This window comes from Peromyscus leucopus, chromosome 5, assembly GCF_004664715.2.
Source record: "Peromyscus leucopus breed LL Stock chromosome 5, UCI_PerLeu_2.1, whole genome shotgun sequence".
Lineage (NCBI taxonomy): Eukaryota > Metazoa > Chordata > Mammalia > Rodentia > Cricetidae > Peromyscus > Peromyscus leucopus.
In genome coordinates, this window is record NC_051067.1 from 90,345,197 (window position 1) to 90,364,637 (window position 19,441).

The 19,441-nt window shown below is 41.3% G+C and overlaps 1 protein-coding gene across 1 annotated transcript in view; it reads left to right on the forward strand.

Annotated features, from left to right (window-relative positions):
- LOC114701622 (hedgehog interacting protein) overlaps nt 1-19,441 on the forward strand; it is a 90,692-nt gene that overhangs the window by 61,081 nt on the left and 10,170 nt on the right. The window contains exons 4-10 of the mRNA XM_028881753.2: nt 1,563-1,714; nt 2,217-2,390; nt 2,951-3,094; nt 6,982-7,103; nt 9,139-9,262; nt 10,095-10,225; nt 12,523-12,604. Coding sequence (XP_028737586.1) covers nt 1,563-1,714; nt 2,217-2,390; nt 2,951-3,094; nt 6,982-7,103; nt 9,139-9,262; nt 10,095-10,225; nt 12,523-12,604 — 929 coding nt within the window. The remainder of the gene's footprint in view (nt 1-1,562; nt 1,715-2,216; nt 2,391-2,950; nt 3,095-6,981; nt 7,104-9,138; nt 9,263-10,094; nt 10,226-12,522; nt 12,605-19,441) is intronic.

Consider the following 19,441-nt stretch of genomic DNA (forward strand, 5'->3'; position numbering starts at 1 on the left):
TAAAACCATCATCACAAAACAGAGGCGCATTCATAAATCATAGTCATTAGCATCTGACTCTAATGATTAAACTTAAAATCAGGCACATGGCAGTGTGCAAAAAGGTTAACACTTGAATAAATGATTCAGTAGTTCCCGGTTATTTCTAGCCAGTGCATCATTTATGCAGCACTCAGTCTGAATATTTCTACTTTGGATGCTCTATAGTCAAGCACATTTATTTCTGAGCCATGAAACAAATCAAGCAAGGCTGATTTAAAAGGAACTTTTATGGCTAGAATTTTATGTTCTCAGATTGATGTATCACACAAAATGCACCCAGAACTGTTCTGTGCTGGTGACAGACTCTGTTGAGCGGGACTCAATATGACAGTCGACCATTGCTGACCATGACCCTGCAAAAAAGTTTTATATTACTGATATTTTCCCCCATTTAACACTCCAGACGTTAAGAACTCATTGTATTTTGTCAAAGCAGATGTGATGTTAAAGACATAAACAGGGGATGAGCAACTGTAGACTTCAGTTTCTGTCATAGGATGGCACTGCTGTGGATAACTCACCAGACTGCAGAGAAAATGTTCACTCATTTCCTAAAATACGGAATGTGTTCTGATCCACGTCATCTGAGACGTTTTCATTCCAGGACGGACACTCCTAGACTACCCGTGGGATACAGCAAATGCTAAGACCATATCGGATTTCCACAAGCTGAATTAGCAGAAAATGAAGATAAAATGCCTTTCTATTTCCGAACATGATGATGTTTTAATTGCTTTAGCATTTGGCATGTCTAATGTATACAGTCCTTGACGTTCATACAATAACAAAGGAGAGCTGCCTGAGATCTTTATTGTGTTTCCTAGCATCCCCTTTCTTTCTCATGTTTCTCCCACCCCCACTCTGGTCCTTCCTTTTGCTCTCCTCCCATCTCTTCATCCGTCTATTCTCTGCAGAGTTAGGGTGCATGTAAAAATGCCTCCTCTCTGTGTAGATGGCCTAGGCTGCTGTTACCTAGCTGTGATGTACAGACCACCATCGCTGTGACAACTGATGTCGATGCCTCCGGGTGAAACAAAGGTTTATACATTACACAAGCAATTTAACTGCTTTCTAAACATATTGCCAAGACAGTGGGAGCTGGCAGCAGCACTACGTTTTAGATTTGGGTGAACTGGATTAGAAGTAAGCATTGATTGTGAACTGGTTTTATTTGTCTCCTGTGCACCGCAAACAACCTTGTAACTCAGGAAAGAATTCCTCGTAGCACTTACACTGCTCTCCCCAGCTTCCCAAGATGACATGCACAAATCTCTTGACCAAAGTGGCATAAGAGCCTTGCACACAGATAACTGCACAATTGTCTTATTCTAACCTTTAAAGAGAACTACATAGAGAAGCGTTTTATAATCCTTTTCTGTGCAATCGGCAATGGAGAAAAGAAAGAGACTGGGAAAAGATTACCCAGAAGAAATAAAGAGACTCTTTTTGGGGTTCCAGTTGAAACACAATAAAGAACATAATTAACCTCACAATTCTTTGTGTTTTTCATTTGACTGCAGGGAGGAGATGAACGGGGCCTGCTAAGCCTTGCATTCCATCCCAATTACAAGAAAAATGGAAAGCTATATGTGTCTTACACCACCAACCAAGAGCGGTGGGCTATCGGGCCTCATGACCACATTCTTAGGGTTGTGGAATACACAGTGTCCAGGTATCACTAACTAACTAACGTTCATGGAAGTCTACAAACTCTGCCATGATGTTTTCTCCTCTTCATCTTTTCACAAACTATTTAGAAATGATCGCCATAAATTGGTAGTAATTAAAGCAGAATCTTCTCATGGCTTAAAACACGTGTATGTGTATGCATATCTCTCTCTCTCTCTCTCTCTCTCTCTCTCTCTCTCTTCTCTCTGTGTGTGTGTGTGTGTGTGTGTGTGTGTGTGTGTGTGTGTGTGTGTGTATAAGGGAAAATAATGTAAAATAATGTCTTTGGCACTTTTACTCAATTATTTTTAACTTCAATGACGTTCCTAAAATTAATGTAATTAAATTAATGACGTTCCTAAAATTAATGTAATAAAATTAATGTAATTTTCCAGTAATTCTGATTAGCTCTGTTTCAAATGCGGTTCTTTCTGTACACTGCTTCCTCCCCAGTGGATTCACATTATGCCTGAAAACTCATGGTGCTTTTCCCCTCCATCTTGCAGGAAAAATCCCCATCAAGTTGACGTGAGAACAGCCAGGGTGTTTCTGGAAGTTGCCGAACTCCACCGAAAGCATCTTGGAGGGCAGCTGCTCTTTGGTCCTGATGGTTTTTTGTACATCATCCTTGGGGATGGTATGATCACACTGGATGACATGGAGGAGATGGATGGGTTAAGGTAACAGGCTGCTTACCAACAAGTACTCATTGACATTAACATGCTTTCAATGCCTGGACACGCGGTCTGAATCAGCAACTGGAAACCAGAGTTGATGATTGAACACGTGGTTATCTTATGCTGAAGGGTTGCTTTGCTTTGTCCTAAAAGAGTTATTGCTTCAGATGCTGCCCCATGACACACAGCATTGGGGAGGGCACCTCTTCCTCTGGGCCCAGCAGCTGGGTAGTAGACTCTTCCTGACCCCCATACATCCATGCTGCTGCTCCACCCTCTGCCTAATGAACTGATGTCTAGGGGACATAAAACACAAGACTGGCAAAGATGAAAGAGGACAGATTTTTTAAAAAGCAAGGAGCAAACCATGCCACATCCTTGGCCACCCTCCATCTGCACCCAAACTACCCCTGGTCTCACTCCTTGCCATATGGAATATGGAACTCAAGTAATTCCGTGTCAAAAGAGGGGACAGTTTCTTTCCTTCAGGCAGCTTTACCCCATGTTTGCAGGTGGAACACACAAGCCGGATATGAAGTACTCACTCCCCTCCAATTTCTCAGTGATTTCACAGGCTCTGTGCTGAGGCTAGATGTGGACACCGACATGTGCAATGTGCCTTATTCCATACCACGGAGCAACCCCCACTTCAACAGCACCAACCAGCCCCCAGAAGTGTTTGCCCACGGGCTCCATGATCCAGGCAGGTGAGGACATCTGCCTATCTCATCCCTACTTTCACACACACACACACACACACACACACACACACACACACACACACACAAAGACAGAATTTGAGATCTAGGAAGAGCAATGGGATGTTTGGCCACCACATAGCAAGGGGTGTTTGCCCTCTGTACTTCTAGAATCATAGTGGGCTACTAACTGAGCAAGTCTCTAGCCTACTTCCTAGCACTCCTCTGTGACGAAGATTAAAAAAAAAAAAAGGTTAGACAAGGAAAACACAAGTTCTTAAAGAAGATTGGGGAACTACTATTAGAGGTCATTGGCTTTCTTCCTTTAAACACCTCTAAATTTTATTTTCCTGTTATTAGTCTGTTTTATACTGCTTTAACAGGATACCACATACGGGTAATTCATTACAATAGATGGTTTGGGGCTCACAGTTCTGGATGCTGGGCAATCCGAGGCCACCTGCCAGCACTTGCTCAGCATCTGCTGGGAGCCTTCTGGCTTCCTCATGTCATGGTGGAAGATGAGAGCAAAAGAGAGGGAGGGAGAGAGAAAAGTTGCCAAACTCATCCTCCTATGGGGAGCTCACTCCTAGGATAACCAGCCCCCTCTCTCCCGATCACAGCATCAATCTGCTGGTGAGAGCAGTGTTCTCGTGATCAATCAGCCCCTAAAGGTCCCATCTGCCCCACAGGCTGCAGCGGGGACAGGGTGCTGGGATGTGAGCTTTGCAGGGTATATTCAGACAATACCACCTGTGTTAAAGAGGAGCGGTAGCGAGCTTGCTCCACAGGCTCTGTCGGGACTATAGAAAGAATCGTAGATAAAGTACAGAGTGGTGTCTCGTGCCTCACACCGGGGCAGTTCTTACCGCCATGGTTTCACTTCATACTAGATGGTGTAGTGTTAATTTGCAAGGAATTGAGGTAAATGTTAATGTCTTTCATGCTTTAAAAAGTTAGAAATACTAAAGGAATCCATGTTGGCAGTTTTCTGCTTATACTATAATGAACCATAAAGAACAGAAAACTAAGAAGTCTGTAGAATGCAGGGTTTCAGGCACACTTTAAAAATTCTATGAACTGTAACAGAAATTCTCTGATGAAAATCCCTTCCAGTCTGGTCTATCATTTGACTAAGGGGTATGTGGCCACATTCATTCATTTACTACATTAGTTAGTATTGCTATTTAATGTTTATTAAGTGTTCACTATGTGCAAGGTGAATATTTCTCAAACTTTTTATTTTTATAATCCCTTGTGCCCTTCATCTTCCCTCCATCAAAGCCCAAGTCCACAGTTCATTTCCTTTCTGGCAATCCCCACAGATCTTAAAATCTGTTCAGCAGGGAATACTTAAGGTGGGGTCAGGATGTGGAGGAAACTGTCACATTCCATTCCTATAGCTCAGGACGCACAGACACCACAAAGCAGCACTTTGAAGTGAGGGGGCCTGAGTCACGATCCTCCCACCAGAACATTCTTGCAGCCTTCCTGGGGGTCCCAGCCTCAGTGTGAAAACACAGGATGAGGCGCTTTCCAGACCCTACGCATGGCAAGATGCCTGTGTGGAGCACTGCTTCCTCTGGCAGCCGAAGGCTAAAGAGAACGCCTGTGTATTCTGCTACCCTCGCAGAGAATCTCAGACAGAGAAAGATCTCATAGAGAAAAAAGAAACTAAAACCATTATTGGCTAAAAGGAAAGCTGGCCATCATTAAGCACCTTGCTGCAGGGAGCTAGACTAGGTACTCCTCTTGGTCGTGCTCTGAGGTCGCTGCTCGTGCAGCACCCTTCTAACTTTTTGTGTGTGTGTGTGGTGTGTATGCACACCCACACTTATACATGTAGAGGGCAGAGCCCAGGAGGATGTCTTCCTCTACCATCTGCCTTCCTCCTGTCCTTTATTTTTAAAGACAGATGTGTTACTGAACCGGAAGCTCGATATTTCAGTGAGCCTGGCTGGTCAGCAGCTCTGTCTTTTCTAATACCCCCACACACACACCTGACTCGTGTCTGACTTTCATGAGGGTGATGGGGAATCAAACTCAGGTCCTCCTGCCTGCACAGCGTGTATTCTTACCCACTGGCTCATTTCCCCAGTCCAACATCTTTTTTTAATTTTAAGAATAAGGAATAGGCTCACAATAATGTGACCACAGGTACAAGGACCAGTGGTAAGTCCTGTGCCCACATTAACATAGTAAACTGCCCCTCCCCCCCATCATCATCCCCAGTAGAATGACTTTCAGTGAACAACTAAGGAGACAGAGTTGGCACATCAGTTACCAAGAGTCCCTGATTGACAGTGGCAGCCACTGTGGATGCTGCCCACTCTGTGCTGCTTTTAGACAAATGGATGGAGACAGGTACCCACCATCATAGTCTCACCTGACTAGTTCATATCTGGCTGAAGGTCAGGGAATGGAGTGGAGCTCACAGCCCCCAGCAGCTCACCTCAGCGAAAGCTGGCCTCTGCTTCAACATATGAGATGCTTCTTACTGGAAACAAGTCAAACTTCTTTTTGTCATAAATTCTCCATCTTCAGAAAGAGGTACTAGAAAAAATCCTTTCATCTGTGGGGACTAAAGTTCCTCATGAAGTCATAACATGCCTGCATCTCCATGCCTGCCCGACACTGTGCTGTGCTGTGGAATCACTGTTAGGACAGTGGTTCTGTCTATGGAACAGTCCAGCTCCTGCTTCTTTATCAGGAGTGGGCTGGTTGGAGCTCTCAGGGATTGTTCTGTTTTATTTTAATAATTGCTAAATGGCTCTCTATTTCTGAAGCCCCTCCTCTCCATTTTTTAACATTTTTTCATTTATTTAAAGCCAAGTTTGATTTATAAGTAGTTAGTGTATTTTGTTCACCCAAACAGCAATTTTCAATGGAAGGTTTTTGCCTCCAGGGGACATTTGACAATGTCTAGAGAAATTTTTGGATTTCACAATTGGAATGAGAGGGGCTAAGAGCAGGGCAACACTACTGTCATCAGGGTCAAGGTCAAGGAGATTGCTAAGAATCATAAATCACAGAATGGTACCCCTTCACCTCTTATTCACTTAAGCATGCCAGGAATACTGTGACCTCTTAGACCTAGACCAGGTAAGAAGAATGCAATGACCCTTGACCCCTGTGGCGCCCCACCAGTGGTTAGAACTACAGGGATATTCTGGTCTCCACATTAGGTATGGAGGACATGAAGACAGAGTGGATGTAAAAGACCTCCACACTCCACACGTGCACAGGCCAGCTGTGTTTTGTTTTGTTTTGCTATAGCTCCCTGAGTATTAGAATGTAACCATTCAGGGACTGGTAAGATGGCTCAGTGGATAAAGGCATTTGCCAGCAAACATAACACCTGAGTTCAATTCTCGAAACAGAAGAGGGAGAAGAAAGCCAACTTCCACAGATTGTCCTCTGACCTCCACACAATATACACCATGGTGCACCTCAAGCGCGCGTGCATATACATGGTAGATAAATGCATGTACTATTTTTTAAGTTAGCATCCCATGTAGGGAACACCTCACTGGTTCTGAGGCTAACACATTACATACATTGTGTGGCACAGATGGGTTGACGGTAGCACTGATTCATATTTCCAAAGCCTGCCAATGTGTCATGCATGAGGTAATCCTTACCGATAGGCTAAACAAAGGTTTTTAAGACGATGAGAACATTCCCATTAGAAGACAGATAGCCAGAAAAATTAAGAAACACACTCCTGAGGTCATTAGCTTCAGCAGGGTAAACAAACACATCAAATGTTTCCTTCAGTTGGTTCAAGAACATCGGAACTAAATTGCTCCCAGGATTCTCGCCAGCCCACAGAGCATTCTATGTCAAGAAGAGACCCTGGCAGGCATTCATGAGTATCTGTCTCCTTTATTGTGTAGATGTGCCGTGGATCGACATCCCACTGATATAAACATCAATTTAACAATACTTTGCTCAGATTCCAATGGGAAAAACAGATCGTCGGCCAGAATCCTACAGATAATAAAAGGGAAGGATTATGGTGAGTCAAGCCTACGGTAGATGGTTTAGGTGAAGATTAGTTTTAGTATATTAATTGGAGAAAAGGGGAGTTTGCATAATGAGCTTTGAAAAGGCATAAAAACAGTGGCCTTTGTCATGCCAGTGAGTAAATTGCTCCATTTTTAAAGGTTCAAGGACTCCTCCAAACCCTGAGGATTCCTCTGCTTAATTGCCTTTCCTAGGGATTGCATGGTTCCCTGTGTTCAAATGGTTTAATGGTCTCAAAAGTCGGTGGCTTGTATTTTGCTCATCTGAGACTCAAAGTGAGGATCTTCTTCTCTTTACTCACTCTTATATGGGGGAACTTGTCTTAACATCTTACACGCAGAGAAATAAGCTTAAAGGTAAGAAATGGCTGAACACTCGACATGTAAGTCTCAGCAATTAGGAAAATAATGTTTCTAATAAAAATAATTTTAAAATGGGTTTCTTTTAGAGAAAACAAAGTAATTGACTTGTAAAAACAAGTCATGGGAATAAAATGTTTAAACATTATTTTTAATAACATGATTACTGAGTATTCACAGAGAACTTAAAAACATAAAGTTGGGTAATGAAGTCCAAAACACTCAGTTATTTTCAATGCTCTAGTGCATACTCCTTCTGAAGGCCATAATATATTAAGTATTATTATGACTTAGGGAGTGCAGTAGATTGAGATTATTAAATTGATTGCTCCTTCTACTTACTCATTCAACAGAGCGATTTTAGCACTAAGAATGGGCAGCTGTGTTAGTTCATGCAGTGGTTGGTTGTTTTACTTTGCTTTTTTTCTAGATATTTCTTTCTCTCTTTCTCTCTCTGCCTCCCTCCTTCCCTCCCTTCCTCCCTCCCCCCTCTCTTCCTCTGTGTGTATGTGTATATGCATAAAAAGCCATACCAAAGAATAATGTTGTTTGGGGAAAAAAAATCTAACAGACCACTAATTCAATGGATTTTGGCTATATCGGGAGATTAAACTATATTTTACTAATCACTTTAACTTCCAGACAAAACCAGTTAAAGTATTAACAGCCTTATAGTTGCATATTTTCAAACACATCCATGGCTCCCACGGCTCCCACTGTGAACACACTCACAGAACCACTGTAGGTGACGGGCACTGTAATCGGCCACATTGTGCAGAGGGGAACGCTGAGGTACAGAAAGGTTAATTGACAAACAAAATTGAACAGCAAAGGATGGATTTGAAGTGCAGCAGCCTAACCCCAGTATTAAATCTTAGTCATTCAATCACGCCTTCTGTCCGGGTTTGGGATATTAAAAACTTGACTTTTCCAAGCTTTGCTTTATCGTGATCATGTGAGAAGAGTAGGTAGGGCCTTTAAAATGACTGTGTTACCACAAAAGTGCTTATAAGGTACCGTCTGTTGATTGTACTTATTTGACATTAAATGCATGAGAAGGAATCCTCAGGTGAATTTGCCACATGTAATTCAAAGGAACTCCTGAAGCCCATTTGTTAAGCTTAAAACTCTATAAACAAAACCATTACCGTGCCTTAAGCTGAGATAACGCAACTGAGTGAGTGTTTCTAAGAATAAGTAAATGTGGGCTTAAAGACCTTTTATTTTTCATTAGAGTGTGAACTTACAAAACTTTTTAAACATATTAAATGATTTGATAGGTCTGTTTGATTTACTAAACATAAGTAGAACCATTTTTACAGATTGTTCAAAACTCAAGTTTTAAAGTATTTTGGCTTTATAGTAAATAACAATGATTTCAAAATACCTGGATTTAAATTGTGTTGGAATCTTGGTGTATCCTGACATATAACAATAGCAATCTCCTGAAGGGCATTTTGATTTCTTTAAACTTATATTTTGGTGCTATTTTAAGCGAGTTTCATTATTCTCATGCGTGTATCTGAAAAGGATCCATGTCTTGCCTTTTGAAACACAACTGGGAATTAAATTATTGTGACACTCATTAATTGGTCTGTATCACTTTTGCTTCTGAAAATGATTTATTTGCTCTAATGTTTAGTTTTTTGTTGTTTTGTTTTATTTCAGAGAGTGAGCCGTCACTTTTAGAATTCAAGCCATTCAGTAATGGTCCTTTGGTTGGCGGATTCATTTACAGAGGGTGCCAGTCTGAAAGATTGTATGGAAGCTATGTGTTTGGAGATCGTAATGGGTATGTTTCCCAATGCCAGTTTCTTGTATTGGTTGGCACACTACCAAAACCTATTCAAGTGGATGTCCCCCTCAAGTCACACCTTGGACACACAAATGTTATTACTTCCTTGTGTTACACCACATCTGGAAGCTTAACTGAAGAGACGCTTCTAAAAAGATTCTTCAGCAGGCACAGTCACTTCTACGGGGTGACGTTTAAAGGCAAAGAAGTCTTTGCGTTTATTTCGACTGTTCCCTTTATCCTCAACCTCATTCCAAAACATGTTTTACGGGAGTAGTAAAAGCTGTCTTAGAATTACCCCAGAAGACTAAGAATTTTGGTAGTGCCAAACTCCCAGGACTTTGTGCAGCGGAGTGTAATCCATCTACATTAGCAGCTACTACAAAATAAAAACTCAGCCTACATTTTCAAGGTCTCATGGTGGGTTTCATCAGCTCCTTCTGATGGCACTCATGTCTGCGTTCTGCAGGAGATGGGGCAGACTGTACCTACCCTGTGCTCCACCCGCCCATCTCACAGTTTTAGTGGCACAGTTTGCAGCTGAGACCTGCCTGCCTGGGCAGTACCCTCTCCTGGGGAGAGGAGAGGAAGGGCTTTCTCTTCCTTGGACTTTTCAGAGCCCTCTCCAGACCCCATCTTACCTTTAGGTCCTTTATCCTCATCTGGCCTTTACAGTGCTCTCATACAGGACAGAGCACATTCCTTTTCCCTTGAGAAGTGATGTCTTCTGTGTGATAGTTCCTTGTTGCGATTTCTATTTTAAAACATTTTAGAGTGCCCAGTAAGCCAAGGTGTATTCACTGTAGGTCTGTGGTGTGTTTTGTTACAGGAATTTCTTAACCCTCCAGCAAAGTCCAGTGACCAAGAAGTGGCAAGAAAAGCCACTCTGTCTGGGCAGCAGCGGTTCCTGCCGAGGCTACTTTACAGGCCACATCTTGGGATTTGGAGAAGACGAATTAGGTACCATATCTATTACCCCATTAAGTTCTAATTTCACTCATTGCTTGGAAAACTTTGTTCTGCCCTATAGAATAGCAGTCTCTTCTTCCATTTGTTGGAAATGTACCCACAGCAAAGGTGACCTTCCTAGAATCTGAAGATGGTACAGTTAGGTTTTCTTTCTCAGAAACCTTCCCCAAGGATCTTTACACCTGGCTTATATTTTGGAAATATTAAAGTAATAAAGCAGAAAAAAAACAGGCAGAAACAAGAAAAAATTCGGTCCAAATGGAGAACCTTTTCATATTGATATTTTTCACTCTGTGCTATGATGGTCCTTTTGTTTTCTCTGTAAAAACTGTTCCACTTGCCCATGCTCCTTTAGTATATTTTAGAAGGGTGGAATCTGAACCTAATTTACTCTCTTTGTTGTTTACTTATTTATTTTGCCCATTGGAGAATAAAATTGGTGCAAGATAATCTGGGGGCTAGCGATCCTTGCCAATAGAACAGAAATTATCTCACCGAACATCGGTGCAACCATATTTTTGGCCTGTTTCTCAATGTCCGGAGCCAATGTGTGTTGAAGGCCTCCTCATCACCTTGTTGTGGTGCTATTGGGAGGGGGCGCCACCTGGAGCAGGTGAGCCTCACAGAGAGGAAATTGGTGCTCTTTAAAAGACGTTTTTTAGATTATTTTATTGTTTCATATGTATGGTGTTTTGCCTGCATGTGTGTGTACACCATGTACACAGTCAGTGTCTGAGGAGGTCAGAAGAGGGTGTCAGATCCTCCAGGACTAGAGTCATACGTGGTCATGAGCTGCCATGTGGGTGCTGGAAATTGAACCTAGGTACTCTACAAGAGCCCAAGCACCCTTCACCTCAGAGCCTTCTCTCCAGCCCCCCAACTGGTGTTCTTGAAGGGAGAGTTAGAACCTTGTTTTTCTCTGTATCTTTGCTCCCTGGCTGCTGTGAGGGCAAGAGGTGTTCTTTACCACACACCACTGCAGTGATGTCTCCCAAGCAACAGAGACAGGCTAACACATATTGCAATCCCTAAAACCAGGAGCTAAAATAAAACGTTCCTCCATTGGAAAAAAAAATACATATGGAGCCTAATGAGCAGAAGGGAGTTGGAATTGGAGTATGATTAATTGGAGAGTGAAACTGTATACTGTGCACCATTTTAAATTACAGAGTGTAGCTTTTGTGGTATTTTACTTAACTACACCCTAACAAACCATGAGGACTATGATCCTTCAGCCTCAGAAATGAGTTTTAAGGCATAAAAGAAAAGAATGTTTCTTTCCTAAGTCAGAATATTCTCCCTATAATGAAAGTCCAGGCTGCTTTTTTTTGTACATTGAATGGGGAAAATCAACAGAAATAGCTACATGCCATTCACTTAGGTTAATAAGGGACTCAGGCAACTCTCCCCAAAATGCATAGGAAGTACTTGAGAAACACGGAGATGTAATAATTAGGAAAGAGATTTGTCTGCTCTTGTTCCAGAGTGAAAGCATCCCCCTCCCCAGATGGGGTTTCTCTGTGTGTCCTTGGCTGTCCTGGATCTCGCTCTGTAGACTAGGCTGGCCTCAAACCCACAGAGATCCACCTATCTCTGCCTCCAGAGTGCTGGGATCAAAGGTGTGCGCCACCACCACCCAACATCTACAGTGAAAACATTTTATATCTGAGTTTTTTCCCTGTGATGTGCTTCTACCCCACCCAAGAGAATCAGAAAGATATTCATCTCTTGTTCATATGCTCTGTAGAATAATTTAAATGTCATTGGCAGACTCTAATTTTGAGAATAACTAGGGCTATGGGTGGGCATCGGAGGCAGAGTGCTTGGCTAGAACACTCAAGGCTCTGAGTTTGTTTCTAGGCATCACAAGAAAAGAGAGAGGAGAGGAAGTAGAAGGAACGGGAAGAGAGAGGCACGGGCGGGGCGGGGCAGGGCGGGGAAGGAAGGAGGGAGGAAGGGAGGGGCTTCTCCAGGCAGCGTGATGAGAAGGCAGGAAACTTCCACTTGACTTAACTTACGCCATTTCACTTTTGAAAAGAATCACTGGGTAAGAATAAGCTCACAGAACAAAGACAGAGACAGGATCCCAGGGAGGAGGCTGTTGGCTATGACCCAGGTGAGGAGCAATGTCCTCCTGAACAGGAACAGTCTGGGGACAGGGAAGAGGTGACTCAAGGTATGCACAAAGGAGGACTTGGAAGGTACTGTTACAGCCTGTAAGCACAGGGTCTTCCTACTTGACTATGATGGATACTCTGAATCTACTCTATTGTTTCTCTTTTCAACAGGAGAAGTGTACATTTTATCAAGCAGTAAGAGCATGACCCAGACGCATAATGGAAAACTGTACAAGATCATAGACCCCAAAAGGTAAAATTTCACTTTCCTTCTGAGTCCACTCAATGTCCATCCTCCAGTTACTTTAGTTATAGAAGAGACACAGTTTTCAATTGGCTAGAGTGAGCATCCCGCCCTTCCCATGACAGAGGGCTACACTTGACCTTGAAGGACTTAAAAAGTTCATTCATATCGTTCTTGTCCTCTCAGAGCTGGCCTGGACTTGTGGAATCAATGCTCACAGTTAAAAGTCAGGAGGGGACCCTAACATGCAGGACAGTAGCTTCAGCGCTCATGTGAGAAAAGGAATAAAACCTTCAGTTTTGAGAAAATGATAAATGTTCTAGCAGAATCTATCTTCTTAGTATGATTTTTGTTAGATAAGCAAGGCAAGTTATTTTAACAGTTCAACAAATGAGCCTCACAGTTCACAGTGTTCATAAAGATCGTTTGATCAAGCAAATGAACTCTAAAGGGGTGTTTTGTTATTTGCTTCAGCAATGGGAAGGTATGGAGGGGTTTGTCCCTTAAAGAGTATATTTGATGGCTTAGTAGATAAAATGTCTGGAAAGCATAAGACCAAGAGTCCACATCCCCAGAACCCACACAAATGTGGAGTGGACATGGTGGCTACATACAATCCAACACCCAGAGACAAGGCATCCCCAGCAGACTGTCTGCTAGCCCAGCCAAGTGAGTGAGCTCCTGTTTCAGCCAGAGACCCTGTCTCAGGAAATGAAATAGAAAATGATCTAGAAAGATACTCAGTGTTAACATCTGGCCTCCACACACACACATACATACATACACAGATACATGTTTAACGTTCTATCGTTATTCCAATCATCATTCATCAGTCATGATTTTCAAATATGACAGCTCAGCTTTCAGAAACTGTTAAAATTACATGCAGCCACATGGATGTTGGTCATACAGAACCTAATCATTTTTATAGATACAATTAGTGACAAACTAACTAGTACTCTTTACTCACCAACACCATGCTGCAAACTTCAATCTTCTTTGAAAAGTTTCTCAAGAGAATCAATTCTAGTGATTGGAAAGTTAGCCAAAGGCATGGGCATCATTCAACTCTTAAAATACTATTTGTAAGTTGTCAATTGTGTGTTTTCCCAGAAAAGCCAGGAACTAGTGACTGGGCAGACCTACTCTTTCTATAACCGAAAAACATTTCCTTTCCTGAGAAAACTACAGGTTAGCATTGGTTACCACACCACAAAGAGGGGAACCCATGAGAAACGAGAAGCTGTCTCTGTCCCCTGCTCACTGAGAGAGCATGACCTCACTTCTTTACAACAAGAGACACACACACACTCTTGTTGTTACGTATGTAGTTGCAGTGAGGTTTTCCCTCTTTATGTGTGAAATCAGTGTCTTCTTGGAGGACAGAAAAGAAATGAAAAACTGTCAGACATGTCGGAGAGTGCTGAATCTGGCAAAAGTACACAAACCAAACTAGTGAGAGCTGTGGAGCGTTCTGATGGCCTGTAGTACAGGGGACGGGCTTTCCCCGGACCTGCGGCAATCAGTTTCAAAATGGTCCCTGTTGCTCCATTATGCTGTCAAGATTGATCAACCTCTGAAGCTTCCCCATAGGAGGGTAATGAATTCTCTCCCCATCTCTACCCACCCCCACCTCACACAAAATCTCTCTTGATCTGGATTGTTTAGTCTGTTGGTGAGTAGAGGTGAATTTTACACCTTCAATCTATTATTAGGATCTAATTATCAGGGTTACCATGAGTGACCTTGGCTTTGTGATCTTAGGGCCCTCTCTAGTAGGGTGGTCTCAGAGTGACATACCTGAAGGCCAGGCTTCTCATTATGGGGCTGTTTCTGGTGATTCATGTCATGTGTGGGGCCAGGGTTAAGATCTGTGTTTGCTTTGCAGAGGTGGGGGAAGTAATAGAATACCAAAGACCCATCCTCCTCCACAGGCATCAGCATATTCTAAATTAAACTGAGTGTAAGAAAGTTAATGTTTTCCTAAACGTTTGTTGGGAGCCTCTTACTGTTTTGATGTGAATGCCAGCAATTATTATTACAGTGTTTTTTTTCCAGGAGAGGCTGGTGCATGAGCAGACACTTCTGGACAGACAGGATTATTTGGGGCAACACAAGTTAATTGCTAGCACAGGCACGCACAAGAGGTCAGGCAGTGTAGAAGTATTTTTCTAAAACTGAAAAAAAGAACATCATCAAATTAAAGAATTCCTAAGTATGCATATATGGTTATTCCTTGTTATTTCAAAAACCTAATTCAAATTGAGCAGTTAAGTTCATTGTCTTCATATAGAGAAGCCCCTAGACTTGTTAGAATATTTTCAAAATAGCTTTCATATGTCAATTGCTTTATGACCCTGGAAGAGAAAAGTACTAACTTGCAATTTGTTATATTTTTATATAAGTAAGTACATAGAAGTTATGTATTCATACTACATTTTCTTATACACACACACACACACACACACACACACACACACACACACCAAACTTAGAAAAAAATGTAATAAATCCTAATCAAGTTTGGCAGAACATATAAGGTCCCAATATTGTCACTCCAATCTGTAAGGACAGTTTGGTCTAAGGCTGTAAACTGCAGAATCATTTATATAAGTTTTAAATTATTTACAGTGAAACAGCTCCCTTAGGACGTCTTTTAGTAAAAGTAAAGATCATTGAATTTTAATTAATTAACTTTTAAGTTAGTGTATAAAATAATGGGGCTTCTTGTCCATTTTATACTCACATCTTTTTACGTCACTCCTCTCACTGCCCATCACCCTTCTTCCCTCCCCTTCCCTCTCCAATTGGCCATTATCTATAATGAAAATTTGAAAATGAAAGATGACCAGCTTTCCTAGGTTATTTAGGAAAAAGCCTCCCCTGGGGAGACAGCACAAGAATGGATTTGTCTTGAGCCAAAACACTAAACATTTCAAGGACATCTTCAGAGTTGGGAAGTTGCCTCTCATGTTAGAATGGAGTTGGGATCAAGCCAACAGTTCAATCCATTTTGGATTCCCAAACTCCCTTGTACTCAGTTCAGTGTGCCCTGAGATCTGCCCTTGGGGGCTCCATCAGCTGACATTCCTGGGGATGGGTGTAGATGCACTGAGCATACAATTTGGGCAGTGGATCTCATTTCACTCACTGGTGCGGAGACTTGTCTGAGTCTTCCTTGAAACCGAACAGCACACAGGTTGCTACTGGTCTGTGCCCTTGATCCACCAGAAATTAGTACATGGCCATTGCTTCTTGCCTCTGGACTGCACAGGGCTCTGAAGTGAGCTGAACCATGTATTTAAAGTGTATTCTAATCTCCAGTCTTGTTGGGCCTCATTCTTTGCATTCCATAATTATTTTCAGGTGATTTCTCAACTTTTAAGTTTCTCTCACTTCCAAAATTAGGATGCAGGTGTCCACAGAACTTAGAAAAGCTGAACAAATACTTTCAGGTAGTCATTCCTCACATGCTTGCTCTTTATTAACTCTTTTCAAACTCAATCAAATGTGTAGTGGGGGTGTGAGATGGCTCAGCAGGCAAAGACACTTGCAGCACAAGCCTGATACCTGAGTTCGAGTCCCATCATCTGAAGATAGAAGGAGAGAAGCCAGTCTACAAAATTGTTCTCTGAACTCCAAATAGGAAACCCCCACGCACTCAGATAAATGAATGAACAAATAAATAAATACAATTTAAAAGAATTGGGATCAAATGCTCTCTAGTAATGGTGGAAACTTCAAAGTTCTGACAGTTATGTGACTTTGAAGCTTTATCTCTATAGAGCACAAGACTCTAGTTTTGTTTCAGGTTAACTGAAACCAAAATGCCTTTGTTTTGACTTTGAGATGTTCTGGGGTTAATTCTCCAGGAATGTGGAAAGCCAAGCTATCCCTGTTCCTTTCCCTCCTGGAACCTACTCTTCCTGTATTTCAACACCTTGCTTAGCTCATCTCCAACCAAGATGCCGGGACCTTTCCTGTAAGAGGTCTATAAATTAACAGTGCAGGTTCCAAGCTTGAGAGGTCGTTCTGCAGAGATGCTATGTCCCCGAACTCCTCTGTGACCAGTATCAAATCTGCTCTTCTGCAGCCTCTGCGCTCCCATCGGGTGCCACTTACTGCCCTTGTTTTGATTTTTTTTCTTAATCATTTCATCCTACTCCTCATTATGCAGGATGCTAACGTGTTGCTTTACAAGAAATCATTTCACAAGGGTAAGGCAGTCCTAGCCTTTGCGTCTGAGAGCCCACCGACAGCTCTGTCATCCTAAAGAAACTTATACATAATAGAGCAACGTTCATCCAATAAGCCAGTGGAGTCCCAAGTCATCAGTCAAAGTTTTATGCAAGTGGCCCCCTAAGTTGATAACTTCCCACAGTGCCTGTTGACGCAGCTGCCCAGAACTCTTGCGGCAGGTGGTGTTTTCATGGCCACCCTGACGGTAATACAAACTGTTTAGCGGCTCCATTGACCTTGTAGCTATTAACTGGGATACAGGCTCCACAAGGGACTAGTTCTCAAACAGGACAGAATTTCTTAACACTAGGGGTCATGAACAAGTATATGCCCTATAAAAATCCATCCAGCATGGTCAATTTGAACACTAAAAGACAAGCAAGCATTTGCCACATTTTTACTGTTATTTTTATTATGTAAATTTGATAACCAAAAATGTGAGCACATTCATCTCCCTGCAAATGTTTTCATTAATGATAAAGTTCATTTCATGTGTAGTTTAAAAAAAAATGTCTTTTGGCTAACAAATCTTTCTAAGCTGCTACATACAGATCATCTGAAAATTTAATGGTATTTTATTTTTAAAAATAGGCAAAATCAAGACCAAAACGTGTAATGAATGGATTATCATGGTTACATAATCTGTTGTGACAACTTTGATATGACTAAACTTTCCTCAGACTTTGACAAGATTTGCATATGTGTATATGCGTGTGTTTACAGGCATACTTAGACATGTATGATCTGTGCAGTGTTGTACAGAGCCTTTACCTACTTCAAAACAAAGTCTCACATAACAGATGAAAAACTAACATGTCCATGTTATTCTGAATACTTTTTGTGTCCTGTTTTTGAAAATAATCATGCTTTTATTCAAAATGGTGACAGATTTGTATTTATAAAATGCTAACCTAATTGTGTTTCTCCCCTCTTAAAACATTCACTGATTTTGTATTCCATCACAATGAATCTAAACTGTTTTCCCTAGATCTTTTAGGGTGTAATTAATTGACCAACAAGAATTGTAGATGTTTGCAGTGTACACACCCCAAGCCTTACCCTTGGGGGATTTGTTTCAAGAACCCTGCTGGGTGTCTGTAATTGCAGATAGCATCTAACCTTGTGTACACTTTTCTCCAATACACACCCATGATAAAGCTTAACACAGAAATTAGGAACAAAGAGAGTCACAGCAATAATTAACAGTAAAGTAGAAAAGTCTGACAATATGCCATATTGACATATTTTAAAGTATTACTACTTCATTTTTTATTTATGGAATTTTCCATTAACATTTTGGACCACTATGAGCAACAACAACAACAACAAAATCACACAGAAAGCTGTAGGGATAACTTGATTTTCAATAGTTATGTGAATAATGTGAAATTATTAAGTCAAGCTAATTAGCATATCCATTAGCTCACATACTGACTTTTTATGGTGAGAACACATATAAATATTTTTATATGTATTTCCTAATTTCTATGTATTTCCTAATTTTTATATGTATTTCCTAAAATTCAACATATAAACAAATATTCAAAGGAATTTCCATTTTATTCAATTATAGTCTTTCTTAATCTATCAATTTTGAATGCTGGACCGTTAGCAACCATACAGGCTGCCATGAGATTTTAATCAAATTGCCACCTACAAATGGCATCTATTTGCAAATATATAAAATGGAGAGTATAAATAATTAAAAAATATCCTTCAAAATTAGATTCATTTATTAAGAGGTCAAGATTCTTAGAGGCATTTCTAAGATCCACATGTCTTCTTTCACCCACCAGCTTCCTCTGGCTCAGTGCTAGAACCAGATAGTGTTCAATCCACTGAAGAGCTTACATTTCCATTATATTTTTTATTTTTATTACTTTATCATTAGATGTTGCCTTTGTGATCAGATGAAAATAAAGTTCGGGTTTCCCACCCCTGTGGAGACCCTGGCTTGGCTGTTTGATTTTTCCTCCCTCCTGAGCTGAGAGTCTCACTTCCATCAAGAGCAGCTTCTCCCCACAGGCGGCAGGCGAGCTTCCGGCTACGGTTGTACTATTACTTGAATTGCAAACTGTCTCCCAATCTCCAGTCCTACGATAAATCTGTGACTGTCACTTAAGCTTCCTAGATAATTTGTTATAATATCACCAAATGATGAAGGTGGGAAAAGTCTGGTTGGGTTGAAGCGCTAACCAAGACAAATGCCTTGGAGACAGATTGTTTTCTGGCACATGAAACTTTGAATTAATTTTTTTTAACGTTCAACACTAATAATGATAGTAGATGAGTTTCTCCAGAGTTAGGAGGCTGCAAATGTATCAAATATCTGAGGTTATATGATAAGCTTGTCTTTCCATTGAAAAGCAAATGACTTTAGCATTCTGTTTTAACTACTTTGCCTAGATTAAGAAATGTTACATTTTTTTCCTTTTGGTTTTTCAAAACAGAATTTCTCTGTGTAGCTTTGGCCGTCCTGGAACTCACTTTGTAGACCAGACACAGAAATCTACCTGTCTCTGCCTCCCAAAGAGTATTGGGATTAAAGATGTATGCTACGACACCTGGGGGAAAAAAATCTCATAATTTTTACCTCCTGATTTTCCC